General features: G+C 36.1%; 1 protein-coding gene across 1 annotated transcript in view; it reads left to right on the top strand.

Annotated features, from left to right (window-relative positions):
- Positions 1–14,433, top strand: part of LOC107083045 (heparan sulfate glucosamine 3-O-sulfotransferase 4-like) — a 93,192-nt gene extending 78,759 nt beyond the window's left edge. The window contains exon 2 of the mRNA XM_015371986.1: positions 12,318–14,433. Within this exon, the coding sequence (XP_015227472.1) occupies positions 12,318–12,972 (655 nt within the window). The 3' untranslated portion in view covers positions 12,973–14,433. The remainder of the gene's footprint in view (positions 1–12,317) is intronic.
- Positions 14,434–19,517: the final 5,084 nt, after the last annotated feature.

Below are 19,517 nucleotides of genomic sequence, written 5' to 3'. Positions count from 1 at the left end.
ATATTTCCTTTTTAGAAATGTCTCTCTTCAATTTGCCAAAACAACTGAAAGGGATTAGCACGCTTTTATTCATTCATTAAAATAGTATTTTTTCTGTGTTTGTAAATAAAGCTGTCAGTCATCTGGTTTAAGAATGATGTTAGAACAACAGCTAGGGCTGTTAAATTTGCATCAGTGGACAAGGAGGCTTAGTGCCCTTTGAACTGGTCAAAACTGGTGTTTACACGCAGAGCAAGTGTAATATCCTTCATTAAAATGAGCTTTTCTAAGTGGGGGAAAATACCCCCTGCTCATGTGCTTGCATAATGCTGGAAGATAAATATCTCATCCGTGATAACAGCTCACATGGCAGGTGAACTGTTTCATCTTTTTCACCCCTCCCAACAGTCTGTCTGAACTGAGCAATCTCTGTGGGCTAAAGCACAATTTGGATTAGCAAAAGCCCTACTGATAGGTCAGCTTAGCTCCTAATGGAGCAGCTTAGGCCTTGTCTGCGTGATTAGAACATTCTTAGCAGCCTATTTCCTCACATCCAGATGTTAGAGCCCAAACATCCCAGCAAAATAAATTCAGTTCAGATTAACATTAAATTAACAGAACATATTGTCACATGGAATTTCACAAAAAGTAAAATTGACCCTGAAACTGACCCTTTTTTGTATTTTAATAATCTAAAATCAAATCACCATAAATGGATTTTAAACACTTTTTTTTAGAAGTATAGATTTGGCTTCAAAAACAAGATATTTATCACACCTTTTTTCATAAAGTTGTTTTTAACACTCTTTGTGTACATGCATGTCCATTGATTTGGAGGGCTTTAATAAAATTATCTTCATTCTAAGGTGTATTTCTAGATATAATTGAGCGTGGTTCTCTTCTGAGCAGAATGTGAGTATCTAAAATCAATAAGACAGGACAACAGGTCAGCAGTGGTTTACAGGTTTTAAAGGTTCATAAATTGTGCTGTCAATAATGGAAATAAGTTGAAAATAAGATCACTTAAAAAAATCAATGGTTTACTCTTGCACCTGATAGTCTCAAAGTTTATGCAAAGTTTTTGTGTTTTAGTTGTTTTTAAAGATGCTTTTTCTCTTTAGTAAAACTATGACCCCAAATACTTTTCATAACCATTTTGTGAAAAAAACAAACAAAAAAAACGCTTTTATTAGGTGTTTTTAATGAATTCACTGTTTTCTTTTTCATTTACATTTTTCTTTCACATAGTAAACCTTTACCTTGTGGGTTCATGTGCCAGGAGAGAACAGTTTGGCTGCTTATTGAACACATGGGCAGCACAAACAAACAACAATCCCTTCAAACTGGCTGCTATGGGGCAGCCAAGAGCTTTGTGAAAGCAGGCGGCAGAGAGATAAATATTGTGCTTTTAAATGCCCTGTCTAATTCTTTTGGATCAGAATACTGGGATTATCCAGTATTATTATTTTATCTGAATAATCTGGACCCCCTTCTTGCAGATTGTGAAACAATAAGTGATGAATATATCCCACTGTGGACACAGTTTGGGTTCAGCTAACTATACCTACCCCCTGGACTTTGTGAACTTTTGAATCTAATATAAGGAAAGGATAAAGAGTAGCTTGAAACTAACAAATGCTGCACAGTGGGGCAGTGGGTAGCACTGCTGCCTTGCAGCAAGGAGGTAAGAGGTTTAATTCCCATCCTGCCGTCTTTCTGCATAGAGTTTTACATGTTCTCCCTGTGCATGCATCAGTACTCTCCGGGTACTCTGGCTTCCTCCCACAGTCCAAAAACATGCTTGTTAGATGAATTGGGTTCTCTAAATTCTCCTTAGGTGTGAGCATGTGTGTGAATAGTTGTTTATCCTGTTTGTCTCTGTGTTGCCCTGCGATGGACCGGTGGCCTGTCCAGGGTGTACCCCGCCTCTCGCCCCTAGACAGCTGGAGATAGGCACCAGCACCCCTTGCGATCCCAGCTGGGATAAGTGTGATGGAAAATGGTTAGATGGATAAAACTAACAATCTTTAGGAGTTTAGAAATGTACAGCATATCAAAAGGTAAAAAACATTTTCTTTGTATTTAAAAGTGTTTAGAAAGAGGTTGTGCGAGTTGTGGTTCTATTTGCAAAGATTGTAAAAGCTTGTAATACTCATGCTGCCACTAATGTGTAAGGCTTACTGAAATGAGTCAACAATCAAGTCTGCTAATACAAACCTAATAGTCGACAATGATCTACAGTGTTTACGAAGAGAGATCAGAATTTAATAAAGCCGCTGATTATCCCAAACTAAACACTAACACCTGGTTTCTTGCAAGCATCAATTGTGCTGTACTTTATCATTGGAGAAATTACCATAGCTTTTTCCACTTTAAGAAACAGACATAAGTATTTAACAGTGAATACTGTAGATAGAGGCTGCATAAAAAAGAAGAAAAACACTGGATTAGACTTGAGCCAAAATTTCGACCTCTCTGAATATTCCTTGGCACACATGAAGTTTTATACTATGTTGCATATTTGTAATAAAAAAAAAACAGGAAGTGAGTTCATCTTAAATACTCTCAATATTAATTTTCCTGGTGTTATTAATTTATTCTTTGCTAGATGCAAAAATTATCAGACTTTTTAAATATAAACACAAACATCAAAGATCTTCTCAAGTACTCTTATGAGACATCTTCCTTATGTAACATAAAGCCATGATCCTAAATAATATTCAAAGCATTACACACAATAGTGCAAAGTGACCATACAATAGCAAAAATTTAGAACAGCCTCGGCATGACACTATAACTTATCACTCAGGTTCCACCATATTTAAAATGAAATATTCTGTTTACAAAGGACTATCAGAGAGTCTCATGAATATGATCAAAATCCAACACCACACACCAGCAATCTGCCAGATGGAGTGACTGGCTCCCCTCCTCAAGAGAGAAAATCATTTCTGTTTGTCACATTTAGTTGCTGACCAGTTAACAGCTAAAAATCCCTGAGAAAGCATCTCACTTGGCTTTTTTACATCATATTTCAGATTTCTATGATCTGTAACCTAACTTAAAAAGCCAAAATCGATGCACAACCCTTCCTCCATAGACAATTTGAGAGAGATTTGTAGCACTTTCAGCAATAAAACTGATCATGATTTGATATTTGGTTATTTAATGTATAACAAAATACTTACATAAGGTAGTTTATCATGTGTGATGAATCATTATTTTTCAAAATTTTTTCAGAATCTGTCCCTGTTTTGAAGTGGTCATCTTTGCCATTATGTTTAAACACACAGGATCGTACAGCTACAGCAAAATACATTTCTAACAGCCAAACTACTTAACACTTACCTAACACTGCAGGGGAAACTCAGGGATGGCAACATCATACTGTTGGTATGTTTTTCTTCTGTAGGGAAAGGGAGGGTGGTCATAGTTGAAGGAAAGAAGAAAGAAGCTAAATACAGGGCACTGTAACTAAAAAGAAACCTGTTGGGGGTATGAAAAACACATGAAACTGCTTTGAAGTAATCTTCCAGCGAATAAGTATAATATTTCTATAAAAACAAACCAGAACTGAATCTAGTTAGGAATCTGATGCGAATTTGAAACATTGCTCTTCAGTGATCCAATCCATCACATGTAACTAGATTTTGGGTATTTCACTAAGAACATCAGGTTAGATATCAAACTTTAAATAAATTGCTGATATTCTCCAATACCAAAACATTTACAAACTACAGTTATACTTGAAACTGGTTTTACAAAGTATTCACCAATGGGGGCCAAGTACAAAAGAAGACTGCAGTTGATGCTGTATTTGCTGTACTGAAGCTTCCTTGTTAAAAACCAATGAAATGAATAAAAAACATCCATCACATAAAATCCAATCCAAAAAATGTATTAGAATGATCACTTTTAATTGTTAAAACCCCACAATTGGTTAAACGTTGAATGAAAAAGCTCTAAGAAACCATAGAAGGCAGGGTAAATGAGATCTTGCTATTATTGTGAGCTACAGCTCTCACTTCTTGTTATGGCAAAGACAGCTAAAATCCTTCCATCTGTCTTTCCAGTCATTTTCACTTATTGTTCACAAATTTTCCTGTGGCGTTCTTCTTTTTGGTGTCAGACTGACCTACAGCTTTATAATGAAACAGAAAAAGGAAAGGAAGAATAGTGCCTATTGTTATATCTCTATCATTCTTTAAATTCTAAGAGTTTTTCAATATTCTATGCCTTAAATATGGGCTACATGTTGACAGGGTCAGATACTTTACAAACCATGTCATTAAAAGGGCTTGAAATTAACCACCTGGGAAAGAAAGCAAGAAGAGGTAAAAAAAAAAAAAGAAGTATAATTCCATCAATGTAATAATCAACTTAAATTTCTTCTACTTTTTTTTTAAGAATTCAGACTTGTGGAGTGCTTTTGTTGGCCTTCCTATTCGTCTTCATAGCAATTACCTGTCAGCTTCAGCTTTATATGAAATACTGCATTTATGCAGTTTTCTCATATATGACAGCAGAGTTCCATATCCACGTGTTACAGCAGTTACTTGGTTAGGGCTGCTAACTAATCTAGGCAAAATACTGCAAATTAATGGCTATTCATTGAAACTGCTACCCCATATGCTGCAAACAGGTGCAGAGTTTTGTCAGCGGTTGACTTAAATGATTGGATCCAGCCAGTTTTCTCAAGCTAGCAAATACATCATGTTCAAACTGTCATATTAATTGGTTCTGCTCAACTGAACAGGATCTGCAATATTTCCAGGATGTAAATTTCAGCCTTTGACTCTGATGTACTCAGGTGTAACTTTCAATTAAAGTTGCTTTTTGTGCTAAAAAAAAAAAAATAAAACCCAAAATAACTAATATGCATTTAAATAAGATTTTGAGGCTTTAAGTGAATATCATTTAAAGATGCAAAAAAGTCTGTCTTTTATATTAAAAAAAAAGCTCTTAGAACCTCCAAAAAAAGACTGAAAAATGTATTTCATATTGATTTGTTTGTTAACCGCAACATGCCCTGTGCTGCTTTAAACTGTGTTTGTAGAATGCCTCTGTTTTTGGTCTGACCATCAAATTAGAAAGTACTGTTGTTTGCTAATCCTCCCTCAAAGGGACTAGAATGTCATGACAGCTTCCTTTTAGCTGTAAATATCACTGGTTGAGTCCCAAGGTCAATACAGATCAAGTTCAGGGGTTTTCATCCGCAAGTACTTCTATTAGCCTATTATAGGATAAAATGTGTGGCCAGCTAGTAAAGAACAAAAAAGAAGATTATGCTCTGAAAGAAGAGACACATTCTTGAGTTTTTCCACTGCATGGATGAACTATCTTATACAGATATGTGTTTTATACTTATTTTTTAAATTAAGATAGAGAAAAGCTCTGTATAGGCAGTCATAAAAGGATTAGAAAAATCATCCTAGGGTCTATAATGTAAAGAAGACTGCTTCTGTTCCCTGTCTGGATTGCCTTGTAGCTTAAAAAAATCTTTTAATGCAAGAAACTGAAAGATAAATATGAATTGCTTTTTCAAAACTTCTCTCTATTTCCTTCATTGCCTTAATTTAGTTCAGTCTTCTACTTCCAATGGCCATCTGAGCATAGCTTCAGATCACAGCACTGCAGTCTAGTAATGCGATCAGAGAAGTATCTGGCTTATCCACTGTTGGAAGGAGGAAGGTCTTTGGGGGAACTCAGGAACAGAGTAGGGAATAAAGTTTTGATCAAGACCAGCTGTCCCTGCTGTCCTCAACTATTCAAGTTCACAGTTCTGCAGAAGCAGATAGCAAACCTATTTAAAGACAGAAAGGTTTTTGATGTTTTAATAAGTTAAACTCTTTTATTGTTGATGTCGCAGTACAACATATAATACTTAACTCACGTCATTAACAAAGAGGTTTGAAAGGCATATGTCCGTATAAGTTAACAGCTATTGTAAAAAAGAAAGTAAAGACCAAATTAATATTTTTACAAACATAATCATACTTCTTAAAATGTATACTTTTTTCACATTACAACCGCAAATCTCAGTGAATTACACAAAATTTACTTAGAAATGAAAGACTTACATAAAGTGTCTCTGAACTTAATTTAAAAGGAAGAAAATGAACAGATTTAAATGTGGTTTCAATCGGAACTGTAATTTGTACAGTGATATCTCAGCGCAGACAGTGGCTGCATGTCTTCTGCATCGTTCAAAGCGCTAATGACGTCAACTTCAGAGCAATAACAGTGCTAAAAGGATTCTTGCTGCTATTAACACAAGGCTTTGCCAGACAGCACTGAGAACAGCAATCTGCGTAAATGTGAAAATAAGTTGCTGCAGTTTTCAGAGAACTTTTCAGCTCATGAAAGGAGAGAAACTACATAAAGGTTTAGACAAATGCACACATTTCATTGCAAACAGGCATGTCAAGGAAATGCAACTAAAAAAACTATGAATAACTGGTATAATAATGCTACACCTTTAAAGGATTCATAACCTGGTACAATCCTTATACAATCCTTCTGAAAATGATTTTTTAGGAGAAAAAAGTAATGTGAGAGTTTTCACGACTTGAGTCATATTAGCAACATCAGCATTTTTTCACGGCCCATTTAACATGGTTTACCTGGCTTATGCCAGGTTAGCCTTTCTCTAGTCTCAAAAGAGTCTGCCCCTTTCAAGTAGATCATCAGTTTTGAAAATGTTCCGATCAGTATTGCCATTTTTCTTGGTTAGAGCTTCAATAATAAATTTTATTTATCTCTACATGCCCAAAGTCCTTGAGTTGCTGACATGTAATTTGCCATTTTCCTGTTTTCTTACAAGTTACTGAAGATTTTACAAAATAAAAGATAAAGTCCCCCATGAGGGTTTATTTGTGCATGAAACGTAATACAGCTCTAACAACATATAGTCAATAAAATCATAACAGTGCATATAATTGTTTTATATATTTATATATATATATATATATATATATATATATATATATATATATATATATATATATATATATATATATATAGTGTGTGTGCGTGTGTGTGTGATGATACAGTGCCAAACAAAGTGGCTTTAACTGAAGGATGATAAGTGGTCTTGGCCTGATTTTGCTGGCTTGTTCTTGCCGCCGCTCAAAAGCTGTAGCAGACTGATAAAATATTTAATATACTCTATCATATTGCCTCTTTTCATGTCTTCAAGTAAAGAAAAAAGAAACTGTGTTCAAATCTATTTTTATACATTTTTTATTTTGAAAGACCATAGGATTAAAAAACTTGACAGCTAAAGCAAAATATGCTTTATAGAAGATAAAGGGAATATCATCAAATAATGATATAAAATAAATAATTTTGTAAAGATTCCAATGGATAGTAAGGACAAAAGAGTATGATGTTAATTAGGGCATGTAGAAGGCCTTTTATTTTTTGCAAATACATGACCTAACAAAACATGCATCTCTTTCAAGTCCCATACCTCGAGCCACAAGAATTTTTAACTGAATGACCAGTTAAAGTTTAGCAATTTTTCTTCTGCTTTCAAGATATTACATAAGCATATTTACTGAGTAGCTTGAAGGCATGACCATCAAAGAAATACTCTTATAATGCTGTGAGGAGGTCAGATTTAGGTTGAAGAAAACAAAAACAAACCTTCTCTGCTGTTACTTAAGCCTGCTCTGACTGCTCGAAATGGATCTGTTTTTGTTTTCCTGCCCAAAGTTGCACCTTTGCACTACAATACCTCCTACTCCACAACAGACCCATTGCTCTGGCCAGTGGGCCTTTTTTTCTGAACATGTTTCTATCATCTACTGTAGGGCTAAGCAACACATGACTCATTTGACTAGGCTTTGGGTTTTTTATCCACTTTGCTGTAAAACCAAGCCTTTGCTTTATTTACTTGTGCAGCTCTTATCACAAACTTTATGAAAATTAATTGTGTAATTGTTTGCAAGCACACCATCATACCTATCCCTTCAAATTTACACATTGACTTTTGTTTATAAATGAATGCTTGATTGATAATTATAGTCATGCATTGCATAATACCATACAAATATTCACATTAATTACATTTGATGATTTTCATACAATCGAATACCAAAAAATAAGATTTACTAAGAGTGTTGCTGTGAGAGCGGAGTATTTTGAATATCAAAATGAATGAAACTTTTTGTTTTTATAAATTGGCTGGCATAAACTTTTCATTTTATTCCAACCAGCAATAGTTCCATTATTGCATATTATATCCTTCGTGCTACTGAGTCAGCATCCAAACCGTTAGTTTTTTCTTTTTTTTAAATAATAAGTTTGCATGAAACATGATCATTTTAGCCATGTTAGGAGTTATTTGGGAGGAAGCACACCAAAGACTATGGGACTTTATGAATATTCTCCTCTATAATACTTGTATTGTGTTATAATGTTTTAGACATGAGCTGGATAAAGTCTTGCACACTGATTGTCTACATGTAGAATTTAATCGATAAAAATGAAAGACTAAGAGGCAATAGGTGGCCATTTTTCATGCAATCTACAAAAAATGTGTGTGGAAATGTGTTTAAAAAAAGACAACTTCAACGGCAATAACTTTTAGGTTCCTGAAATAGCTTTAGGGTGCTAAGTATTTTAATCTTCTAAACTTTAATCACCTAATCAATCTAATTATATACTATATATTTCTTCATCTGCATATTCATGAAGGGGGGCAGTCCAGGAATATGGTACAAAACAAAGTTCTACATTTTTATTTTCAACATCATCATATGACATTGTTTCACCAAAGTTAGATTCATTACCGCAACACTATTCATCTTTCACACAGCCACAGGAAACAAAAATGTAGTTTAATCCAACCGCAGATTACTGGGATTCAAGATTTTACTACACTATGGTCTTTACCACGCTGGTCCTCATGGGAAATGTTGTCCTCCTTCAAGCGAAACAATGCAGTTTTTGTTCAGTCAGGAAGGCAAAATTGACCAAAACTGCAAGTTCTTTAGTAAAGCTTTGATACACGCAAACATTTTGAAGAGCAGACACTTTATGTTATGTAATTGCTCATCAGGAGATAATGCAGCTGAGTTAGGGGCTCATAACATGTTTTTGTCAGGGATAAATAAAACAAACATAAGTGCAATGTTTTAAACAAGTGCCTGGGTTGTAGACTATCAAGTATAGATTATCTTAACTCCAAATCCTGGAACTCATAAAACTAAAAGTTAAATTGGTGACTTGTTCCTTTGCAGGACTGATTTGTTATTAATGTTCTGACTCTCAAAAAAACACAGGAAATCTAATTTGTAGGCTGTCAGTTGGTCTTTCGATATGTAAAAAAACAAAAAGACAAGACATAAAAGCAAAGTAATATCGTTACGAAGTTGAATACTGCATTTTTTTCATTCTTGATCCCAATTTAGATGAACTATCCAAACTGAAACGCACACTCTAAAGACTTTAAAATAAATGATCCTCTTCAGTATCCATCTTTCTCCTATGAAACCGCATGAAACCGTATTTTCGGTTTGTCAATATACATAGCCAGACTGAAAAGTATGACTCCAAATTCTTTAAATAAGTAATTTAAATCAATGAGTAATAAAACCCTAAATTAGGTTTTTGATTACTATGTCATAAAGTGTATGGCTACTATTAAACTTTCACTGTTGTCATATTTTTTTAGAGAAAGCTATTTTTCTGCTTAATGTGTAAGGGTAACGACACCATTTTGTAAATAAGGACTTGGACATCCTACACAAGCCTGTTTGCTGTGGGTGGTAGGACAACTAGGAACCTTGATTATCTGCACACAAGAAAAAGTGTCTCTCATGACAAAGAAAAAAATGTCATATAATTGCAGTTAATGCATATTCTGAATGATGAATTTGCCTTTGGAAATGACTGGGCATCCCCCAGATTTGAACTTCTCATAGAGTAGGTGTGAAATTGATTGTCCAGCCAAATTATTGTACACGATCCTAATGCAACACAGGAAAACAGAGTTAAACAGAGGCATTTAATATTAATATATTTCTTACAGTAAGTGATTATTTTGTTAAATGTTAACTTTTTGTCGGCAATGCTTGATGAATCGGTTTGGCTTCGAAGGTATATAGCACAAGGTATTACTCATTAAAAGAGCACGGCACTTTATAAGTGTGTCTTTACACTTCTTTTTGCTATGTAAATAAATATATAGACATGTGTTAAAAATGCAAGAAAATAAATGTTGTGTGTTATTTTCTCGATGTGAAGCTGTAAACAGCAGATGGCCACGAAGGCCTGTTTAGCGCTATGGATTTTATCTAACTACCCACCTGAATGACCTGTGCTGAGCATGGCAGCTGATGCAGAGCGAGGAAAAAAGTGAGAGTTAACTGTTTGCTCTTGTTTACTTCAGTTCCACAAGACTGCAAGGCCAGAAGAGACATTTGCCATGCATGGAGAAATTAGTTTGTTCATCAGCGTTTTGATTTCTATCCTTCCTGACCGTCCTGCTGAAACTTTAGACGTACATGATCCATGACTGACTCCTAATCAAAAGCACAATGACAAAGTGCTTTGCTTGTGCCATTTCCATTGTTGTATAATTAAATGTTTGATGATAAGCACTGAGTATGATTAGGGAAATGGCTGTGTGATGTACATGTTTATAAAAAATAACCTTGGAACACACATCTGTCCTGTCAATTGGATATGCTCTGAAGATTACTTGTGAAATACCACACCTCATGTTGGTTGCATCAAGGTTATTTAAGGTGGAATATTGGTTTTCTTTATTTTTCCACTCCATGTTGGTGTTCCACCCTCAGACCCCCTACTGAACTTTGAAGTTCAATTGAGGACAACTCTAAAGTCCTTGAAAGGTTACAAAAATCTTTAGCCATTCATTACTGTAGGGGGCGGAAGACGGCGAGTGAGGAAATATAATGAAAACGAATACTCTTTCTAGTCACCAACCTATCTGTAGATATGTTTGATATCCCATTACAGGCCCAGAAGTAACCACAGTTCTATACTGTCAAGAGACAAACATAATCCAGAGGGAAATTACCCATCAGGAAGGCAATACTGCTACTGAGATGCAATTACCAGGCCACTTGTGAGACTTTCAGCCCAGTGTCCATGGATGAATGTGTGTGAGGGGGGTCGATATGTGCATAACAGCTCTTATGTTTAGCAGACTAAATTGGATTCTTTCTTGGAGAACAGTTAATTTAGAATATGTCCAAGATGCAAATGATTGATGTGACTATATCGCAACAACAGTGGGTTTGTAGTGCAGGGAAGTATAATGGAAAAAAACATACTGCTGCAAAAGGGGAAAAAGCTTTAATACTGGAGTGATGGAGAAGTTCTTGGAGACTTTCAGGATGCCTTACTGGTTGTAAAAAAAAAGCCAAGTCTTTGCTACATCTTCATTTGACATAACATCGCATGAGGAAGCAGGGGCTGTTCTCTTATGTGTTAGTTGTTAAATAATCTGCATGTCTCACAGAGGATTTAGTGTACCAATTTAGCACTAAATCACATAGCCTACAAACAAAGAAAATCAAACGGATTGAAATGAACATGAGTGTAAACATTTGATAAGGATTTGCCCAAGGCAATTGCTATGCTTTATTATTGATATAAAAATGTAAACCATGGAAAGAAGACCTGCCCCTGCTCTGTCCTGTTGTACATATTCTTTTACAGACTGACTAAGCTGAACAGAACATTTATGGCAATTGCAAATAGCTTCCCGTTACCCCCAAGATAAATATCTAAAGCTGAGACCGCTGCCAGCAAACTACCAATCATTTCCTTTAATTTGATAATTAATTAAAGCTGCCTTCCATGTAACCTTAGATGTAGTACAGGGGGGAAATATAGAACTGCTTTCACCTATTGCAAAGGGAGAGCATGTGCATAAGAAATAAAACTGCCTGCACAGAGTTTGAGCCAGGCATGCATAATAAATGTATGACAAAACAATACCCCAGGCACCCCAGTATTAATGATATGCAGTGAACTCATTATTAAAGTTCCAAAACAGCTCCTGGAGTAACACAGATGGAGTCAATTAAGCAATGAGCATACTTGCTTGCCTGCCGTTTCATCTTCCTTCTTTTATCTCTGGCATATTACTCCATGGATGTAATTAGCTGTGTGTTTCTCCTTACAACATAATGTCCAGTGATAATACCAGTTATTTTCTCTTGTAATTTCAAATAATACTCTGCTAATAAATGTACCAAATTTGCTTTCACAATGTCCTTGGGTGTTTCATTTACAAAGCAAGAGGTACTAGGGATAATGCTATCCTAAGCAGCTTTTTTTTCTTCTCTTTCTGTTCCCAGAGACCTGATGCCTTCTACGCTGGAGGGGCAGATCACCATGGAGAAGACACCTAGCTACTTTGTGACTAACCATGCCCCCAAGCGCATCCACTCCATGGCCAAGGACATCAAGCTTATTATTGTTGTGCGTAATCCTGTCACTAGAGCCATTTCAGACTATACACAGACCTTATCTAAAAAACCTGAGATTCCCACCTTTGAGGTTCTAGCTTTTAAGAACCGGACGCTTGGGCTAATAGATGCTTCCTGGAGCGCTTTGCGTATAGGAATATATGCACTTCACCTGGAAAGCTGGATGCAGTACTTCCCTCTTTCCCAAATGCACTTCGTAAGTGGGGAGAGGCTGATTGTGGACCCTGCTGGAGAAATGGCCAAAGTGCAGGACTTTCTGGGACTGAAACGGATTGTCACAGATAAACACTTCTACTTCAACAAAACTAAGGGATTTCCTTGTCTAAAAAAGCCAGAGGACAGCAGCACCCCAAGGTGCCTTGGCAAGTCCAAAGGAAGAACTCACCCGAAAATTGAGCCAGATGTGATTCGGCGGCTACACAAGTTCTACAAACCCTTTAACATGATGTTCTACCAAATGACTGGCCAGAACTTTGAATGGGAGCTGGAGGAGGACAGTGTTTCCCGTAGCTCTCAGGACTAGCATGGCAGTGCTGAGCCACACTACCAGCCTTTTCACTCAAACAATCTTTTTTCCAGCTTCATCTTAAGAGAGTAACTGAGCGCCCCAATCAATCATGGCTCTCCTTGTTGTGTGTTTATCCATTTAAAAGGGTTTACTGACATGCTTTTTCTTGAAGATGGCAAATGGTTATTGTGTATACTAAATATAAAGTATATTTATATTTGTGAATATGAGATGATTTATTCGTATGGATTTCAAAGCATAGAATTCATAAAAATCACATTGACAATGGCAATGCATGTGATGAGTTAAGTGTCCTTACCTCATAAGCCCTAAGGGTAAATTCTGCCCATTTCTTCTCCCTTTACTTTCCTGTTGTTGGTTGCCCTCACACCCACTCACCAGCATCCAGCACAAAAAAGATATTCTATTTCAACTACCAAGGCCATGGAGTGCTCTGTATTATTTCTTTCAATGTGGTCTTGCTCCTTTGGAAGAGTGAAAGGCAAACATATAAATTATTATTATACTCTAACATGAGTTTATCCTTTATGTTGTCCATATTCTTATTTGAGACAATCCTTTTAAGTTACCAAAGTGTTCATCTGTTACTGCTCCGGTTGCTCAGCAATTTCTGATTGCACAAAAATAAAAAACTGAATAGCTAACATACAGAACATTGGCTATCATTCAACTGTTGCATTTTTTTTTTACCGCAAAGCTAACCATTAGTATACTAAGTAAGTAAACATTTATTTGTATAGCATATTTTAGCAGCAAGGCAGCTCAAAGTGCTTTACATCACACAAAATTCGAACAAATGCGCAGTAAAATTATTACTCATTATTTGTATACAGAGAGCCATACATTACGCATATTACAGTTTTCCAGTTTTGATTTCATGAATATGTCCTTATGTTTCTTGTGTGATAACAATTCTCCTTATGTACATGAATTTTAGCCCTAAAGAACATAGCCAAATTACCATCTAATTGCTATGTTTCTATTTTCCTCATGACCCTTTTGTCACAGTAATACATGTCAACAAAGGGGAAGAACAACACCGCAGGTCCAAGCAGGAGTTTGTTACTAAACATCTGCTGCAGCACGGTCCTCTGTCATTAGAGATTAATGGTGTGTTAAATAAACTGCTGCTGCTGGAATAAAGTCAATGTCAGACAGAATTTGCTGTCAAGGTAAAGCCACATACAGGCCCAGGTAAATTGCCAAGCCATTACTGTATGTGCTTAACTTGAACGGGACCGCTTCTGTCCGGTTAAATGTGGTGTAACACGAAGTTTATCAGCAAAGATGTGATCAACAGGGTTTTGCTGTGAAATTAGCCATTTGCTCAAGCAATGAAGCACCACGATCAATCATCTTATTTTTCTGTTTTGAATAACTCGTTGTGTGTCTGTGCTTTGTCTCTGGACTTTACATCAATTGAGACAATCAATACAGTCAAAGCATCAATAAATACAGTCTGCTTCACATCACTGGTTGCTACAGCTATGATGCATTGCTCTCCTAATTCTTCTTGTTCTCTTGCCATGGACGTCTGGATTGGTTCACTCTCTGCAGACCCCTGTGTCACCCTAGGGAGGCCAACACCAGCAGCTACTTACACAGAGCAATTGATTCAATCAAAGTAAGCTCTGTGCTGCCCTTTACAGCACCAAGCCTGAACACTCACCTCAGAGTCGCGCCATTGCAGAGTTACAACTTCCACTTTGAGGCTTTTCTGTGCAGCCCTCCCTTGGTGTTTTTTTTTTTTTTCCTGACTGTCTCTGCATTTACATCATTCCCATTTCTCTTTTCCTTCCTGTCTCTCTGCTAACACTCATTCTCCTCCAAGCTTATTTTTCATGGAGGAAAGCAACTTAGTATGCACTTTACAAATAACTGAGTTGCAAGTATGACACATAGATACATTAGTATGTAGAAATATCATAATTTGTTCAGTGGCATTGTCTGTCTCTGTGGTTTAAAACATGAACTGTATTCACTACCTTCCAATCCCGATAGTTCCCCCTTAATTTAAATATGCTCAAAGAAATCCACAAACGGCCCCCCATCGTGTTATTAGGACATACGAGGGCTCAATTTTCTTTCTATGATTATGCACTTTTGCTGTCATTTGCATTTTTTAGGATTACAGGCTTGAGGGAATTTCTCTCCAAAGGGAAATTTGGGTTCAACCTCTCATTAACAAAAACGCATATGCACTGCGCCTTTTTCATTTATACCTCTGGCTTGTTTTTAAAAAAGGCACTGGAGGAAAATCCATTGAGTATTCTGACACACTGAAAACATCATAATTTGTTCTTTATTGTATGGCTCCCAAAGGGTGCCACGCCATGTTACATGGTTCAACAGTCTTTCAGGTGTCACCTTTGAAGGAGTGATTAAAAAGGACTTATTTCCAAATTTTAACTTACATCTAATCACAATAGAATTCACTAAAGGCACTCAATATGAATAGTTGTAAAGAAAAATGTTTTTATTGTTTAAATCTTGCACCGGTTCACATGTTAAACGGCTTTAATATCTAAAGAGTTGTTTAGCCTTTTCCACTCTCATAAAGGCCACAGCTAATGGGTGATATTTGAAAGAAAAAAAAAGATCAAAATAAGCTGAACTTGTGGTACTTGGTTTTGTGAATACAATTTAGAATAAAGTGTCCATACTTGTGGCAACTAATTAGTTATTGAATTCATGTAAAAGATCAATTAGCAGGTAAGTAATGGCGTCAAGTTCATCAATGTTTCAGCGCTATATTCGTTTCTTTTTTTAATGTCACTGGCATGTTTAATTAGAAATTCCAAGTCAACAACAGTAGAGAAATGACAGAACTCTCTTTTTTATTAAAGGTTTGAACCTAAAACCCTTTAAATATCCCACTGGCAAAGGCAATTATCTATCGGTTGACAGACAGACAGACAGACAGACAGACAGACAGACAGACAGACAGACAGACAGACAGACAGACAGACAGACAGACAGACAGACAGACAGNGACAGACAGACAGATAGATAGATAGATAGATAGATAGATAGATAGATAGATAGATAGATAGATAGATAGATAGATAGATGATGTGTTAATTTTTCAGTATCTGAAAGAATCTGAAAGAAATTAACAAAGATTAAACCCAGTGTAATTGAACAGACTATACCTCAAACCTCAAACACTTATTTTTTCCCTTCCTAACCAGGCTCTATATTTCCATGTCAGATTCATTCAAGTGCTGCCCTGGTTTTTGAAGTAGAAATGATTTCCTATGCATTTCATAGCTGAAACTGATGTTGACACAAGAAGTGAAGTAACCATAATAATCATTACAAAGACAGAAAGCCAAGAGGCTGAAATAATTTTATTTGTGACATTCTATCACATATGGTTTCGGTGGCCTTGGATCAGGAGTTCCTGTCATTTCTAGAGATCAGAGTCTGTACTAGAAGTAATGATTTTTATCTAATGCTTCTACCAGAGTCAGGAACTTCCCCTTTAGCCACCTCAGAAGAGAAACTGACCCTCTCATAAATCTTGACTTGGTTCTTTCCTCTCTTCTGTGATGGGTGATTTTCCCATCTCTGTTGCCCGATGGAGTTCTCTGGTTGTTTTTTTTATGTTGTAGTTAACAGAATAATTTACTATAGTCTTGCAGATATTTCAGTCACTTTTACTTCCAAAGAAGTAAAGCCAAAATTGTTACTCTAAAACAATTCCCATACGTTTGAAAATTCATATTTTCACAGTAATTTTACAAGAATACAGACTGACTTACCAATAAGTCAGTTCTTTAATAAAGCAATAAAAAAAATCTTTACATCTGTTTTTCTGTTCAAAGTAGTACTAAACAACTTTCAGTTTTGGTAGATTTTTGTTCATCCCAGTGGACAAAAGCTGTATTGTTTTGCCTGAAGGAAGACAACATTTCCCATCATAAAGACCAGCTTGGTAAAGACATAGCGTGGTAAATCCCTGGTCTCCCATCCGCCTGCCGTTGGACTGAACTTTACTTCTGTTTCCAGCGGCTGTGTGAAAGATGAATAGTGATGAGGTAATGAATTAGTGGCGAAACAATGTCATATGACGATGAAGATAATAGGTCATTTTTAACTTTTTTTCGTACCATATACCGGCAACACCACCACTCCCCCCAACTCGTCAGCAATTGATGGGGTAATAAGTTAAGATTTTTAAACATATAGATATAATGTTATTTTTTATTGGCTCACAGTAACCCTGTGTAAATCCCAGTAGGAAGATGACAAACTGCCTGATATCAACCTTGCACATTTCAACATATTTACATTCTCTAAGCAAAACTTTGTCGCATCGACTTCCGTCTTTATAGCAAAAGGGAGAAGTGACATGTGCCGTAAAGCAGTACGTCCATTTGTGTTAGTGTTGAACGCCCTGTCAGGCCATGACAAAAGTGTATCATTCAACTATTTGTACATTGACATATGATCACAAATTTAAGTTATGAAAATGCTGTGAAAGTTGAATAGTTACTTAGTGTTAGCTTATGTGTGTCACCTTTTAAGCATTGGTTTTTTGAGTGTGAACTAAATTAATGCAACATGTACTGAGATGCAGATTCAGCCAAATAGATGAATATGTTTTTTCTGTCAGCATCAATGCTCATTGTTATCATCTAACAACCAATTAAACCATAATCATCAAGAGATAATCATGTTGATAATGCAGACCAATAAATTAGCCGTATACAATTAATGTATGTTTAATGAATTTGCAAAAAATGGTAATGGCCTTCAAGGAGATGCTATGATATTGTGGATTAATCAAGTTGCAAATGAATGATATTGACCTAGTATCATCCCAATAGTTTTACTTTATTAATTCACATAATTATAGCTACAGCTCTCATTTCCTTTTTAAACCCCCAATGCACACAAACTCATTTGACCATGCTGCCTAATGAAATCTTTTCCTGTTATGTGGTAAATGTAAATCAACAATCCACAATCTAGTAATCGGGACCTACTGAAAGTGAAACATATATTTTTTTTTTTTGTAAGAGAAATTAGAATGCCACTCAAATGTTTGCAGAAGTGACAATACTGGACATCCAACTGATATTATTATCAATAACTGCATTTAAATTTAAAAGGACAGACATGCCAACAACACCACCCCCCACAGCCTGCTGGCTGATGTATTGGACTGATGAGCCAAAAAATGAATAGGCCTGAGTGACCAAAAGTACTGGAGTTTGCTGTAGGCTTGCCTGGGACTTAACATTTTACTTTCTGCCTTTGTACCGTTTCCATACTCATTCACCATAGATTCACTTTCCCTGGGCTTTACTTGGGGAAGGGGTGGCCTAGTGGTTAGGACATTGCACTTCCAGAGGTTTTGAGTTCAAGCCCCATTCCCACTGACTGTCACTCTGGGTCCCTGAGCAAGACCCTTAACACCACACTGCTGCCTAGGCACTGCACAATGGCAGCCCACGGTTCCCCAAGGGGATGGGTCAAATGCAGAGGTAAATTTCTCAAGTGTGAGATTAATAAACTTCATTTATTATTATGGCCTTATCAATGACCTAGAACTTCCTAGCTTTTAGGGGTGGGGCACAGGAGGTGCTTTGTTCCACCAGCAGCAACACTAACCAATGAAGGTAAGTGCACAATTGTTTTATATATATATATATATATATATATATATATATATATATATATATATATATATATATATATATATATATACACATAGATAGTTTGTCACAAAATGAGTCTTATTATGTTTTTAAGCAAAAGTGCACCTCAAAACTAATTTTGTCAAAAATTATATATATATATGTAAAAAAAAATAATTCAGGAGATTTGTAGAGAGCCTCAATGGTATTTTGAAGACTGGGTGTTGTTTTTTGTTATGAGGTAATAATAGGATTCATGATGACGATAAGGATTATAAAAAGTGTATATTTTTGAATTTATCTTTTACTTGAGCATTTTTTGAGTGAGAATAAATACAAAAAAAAAAACACTTTAGTGCTGAAATATTTTTGCAGCTACAGGCACTCAGTTCTTATCCATCGGGAGCCAGTGTCCTGCAGGTGTTTGATCCTCCCTGACAGTTAACAAGCCACACCTGGTCTGTATCTGCTTGGCACAAGTTGTGGCACATTAACCATCCAGAAGGATCAGTGGGTGGGTCAAAACCTTTGAGGACACTGGCCCTCTGGGAGAGGTTTGCCGGCTCCGGGCCAAAACAAGGGAAAAGCTAGAGTCCTAACATTTCTTATGTTTGAAATTCTTTATTTAATCCTTTACACAGACTAAAGTGTATAGAGAGGAAACTAAGTCTGACCACTTATGAAACAAGATTTCTTCTGAAAATAAGTACCTTGCCACATTCTGGCACATTTCAAACAAGCCATTTTATCCTTGAAACAGAGTTTTGGGTTTTGGAGTGTTTTTTTTTTTGTGGTTTGGTTTAATGTATCACATAGTAAACTGTAACAATATTGCATCAGCTTCCAAACTACAATGTTAAATAAGTGAGAAAAAGATATTTAGAATAGATGCAA

The sequence above is a fragment of the Cyprinodon variegatus genome, unplaced genomic scaffold (genome assembly GCF_000732505.1).
Source record: "Cyprinodon variegatus isolate N-32 unplaced genomic scaffold, C_variegatus-1.0 Scaffold68, whole genome shotgun sequence".
NCBI lineage: Eukaryota > Metazoa > Chordata > Actinopteri > Cyprinodontiformes > Cyprinodontidae > Cyprinodon > Cyprinodon variegatus.
This window is presented reverse-complemented; position numbering and strand designations above follow the sequence as displayed.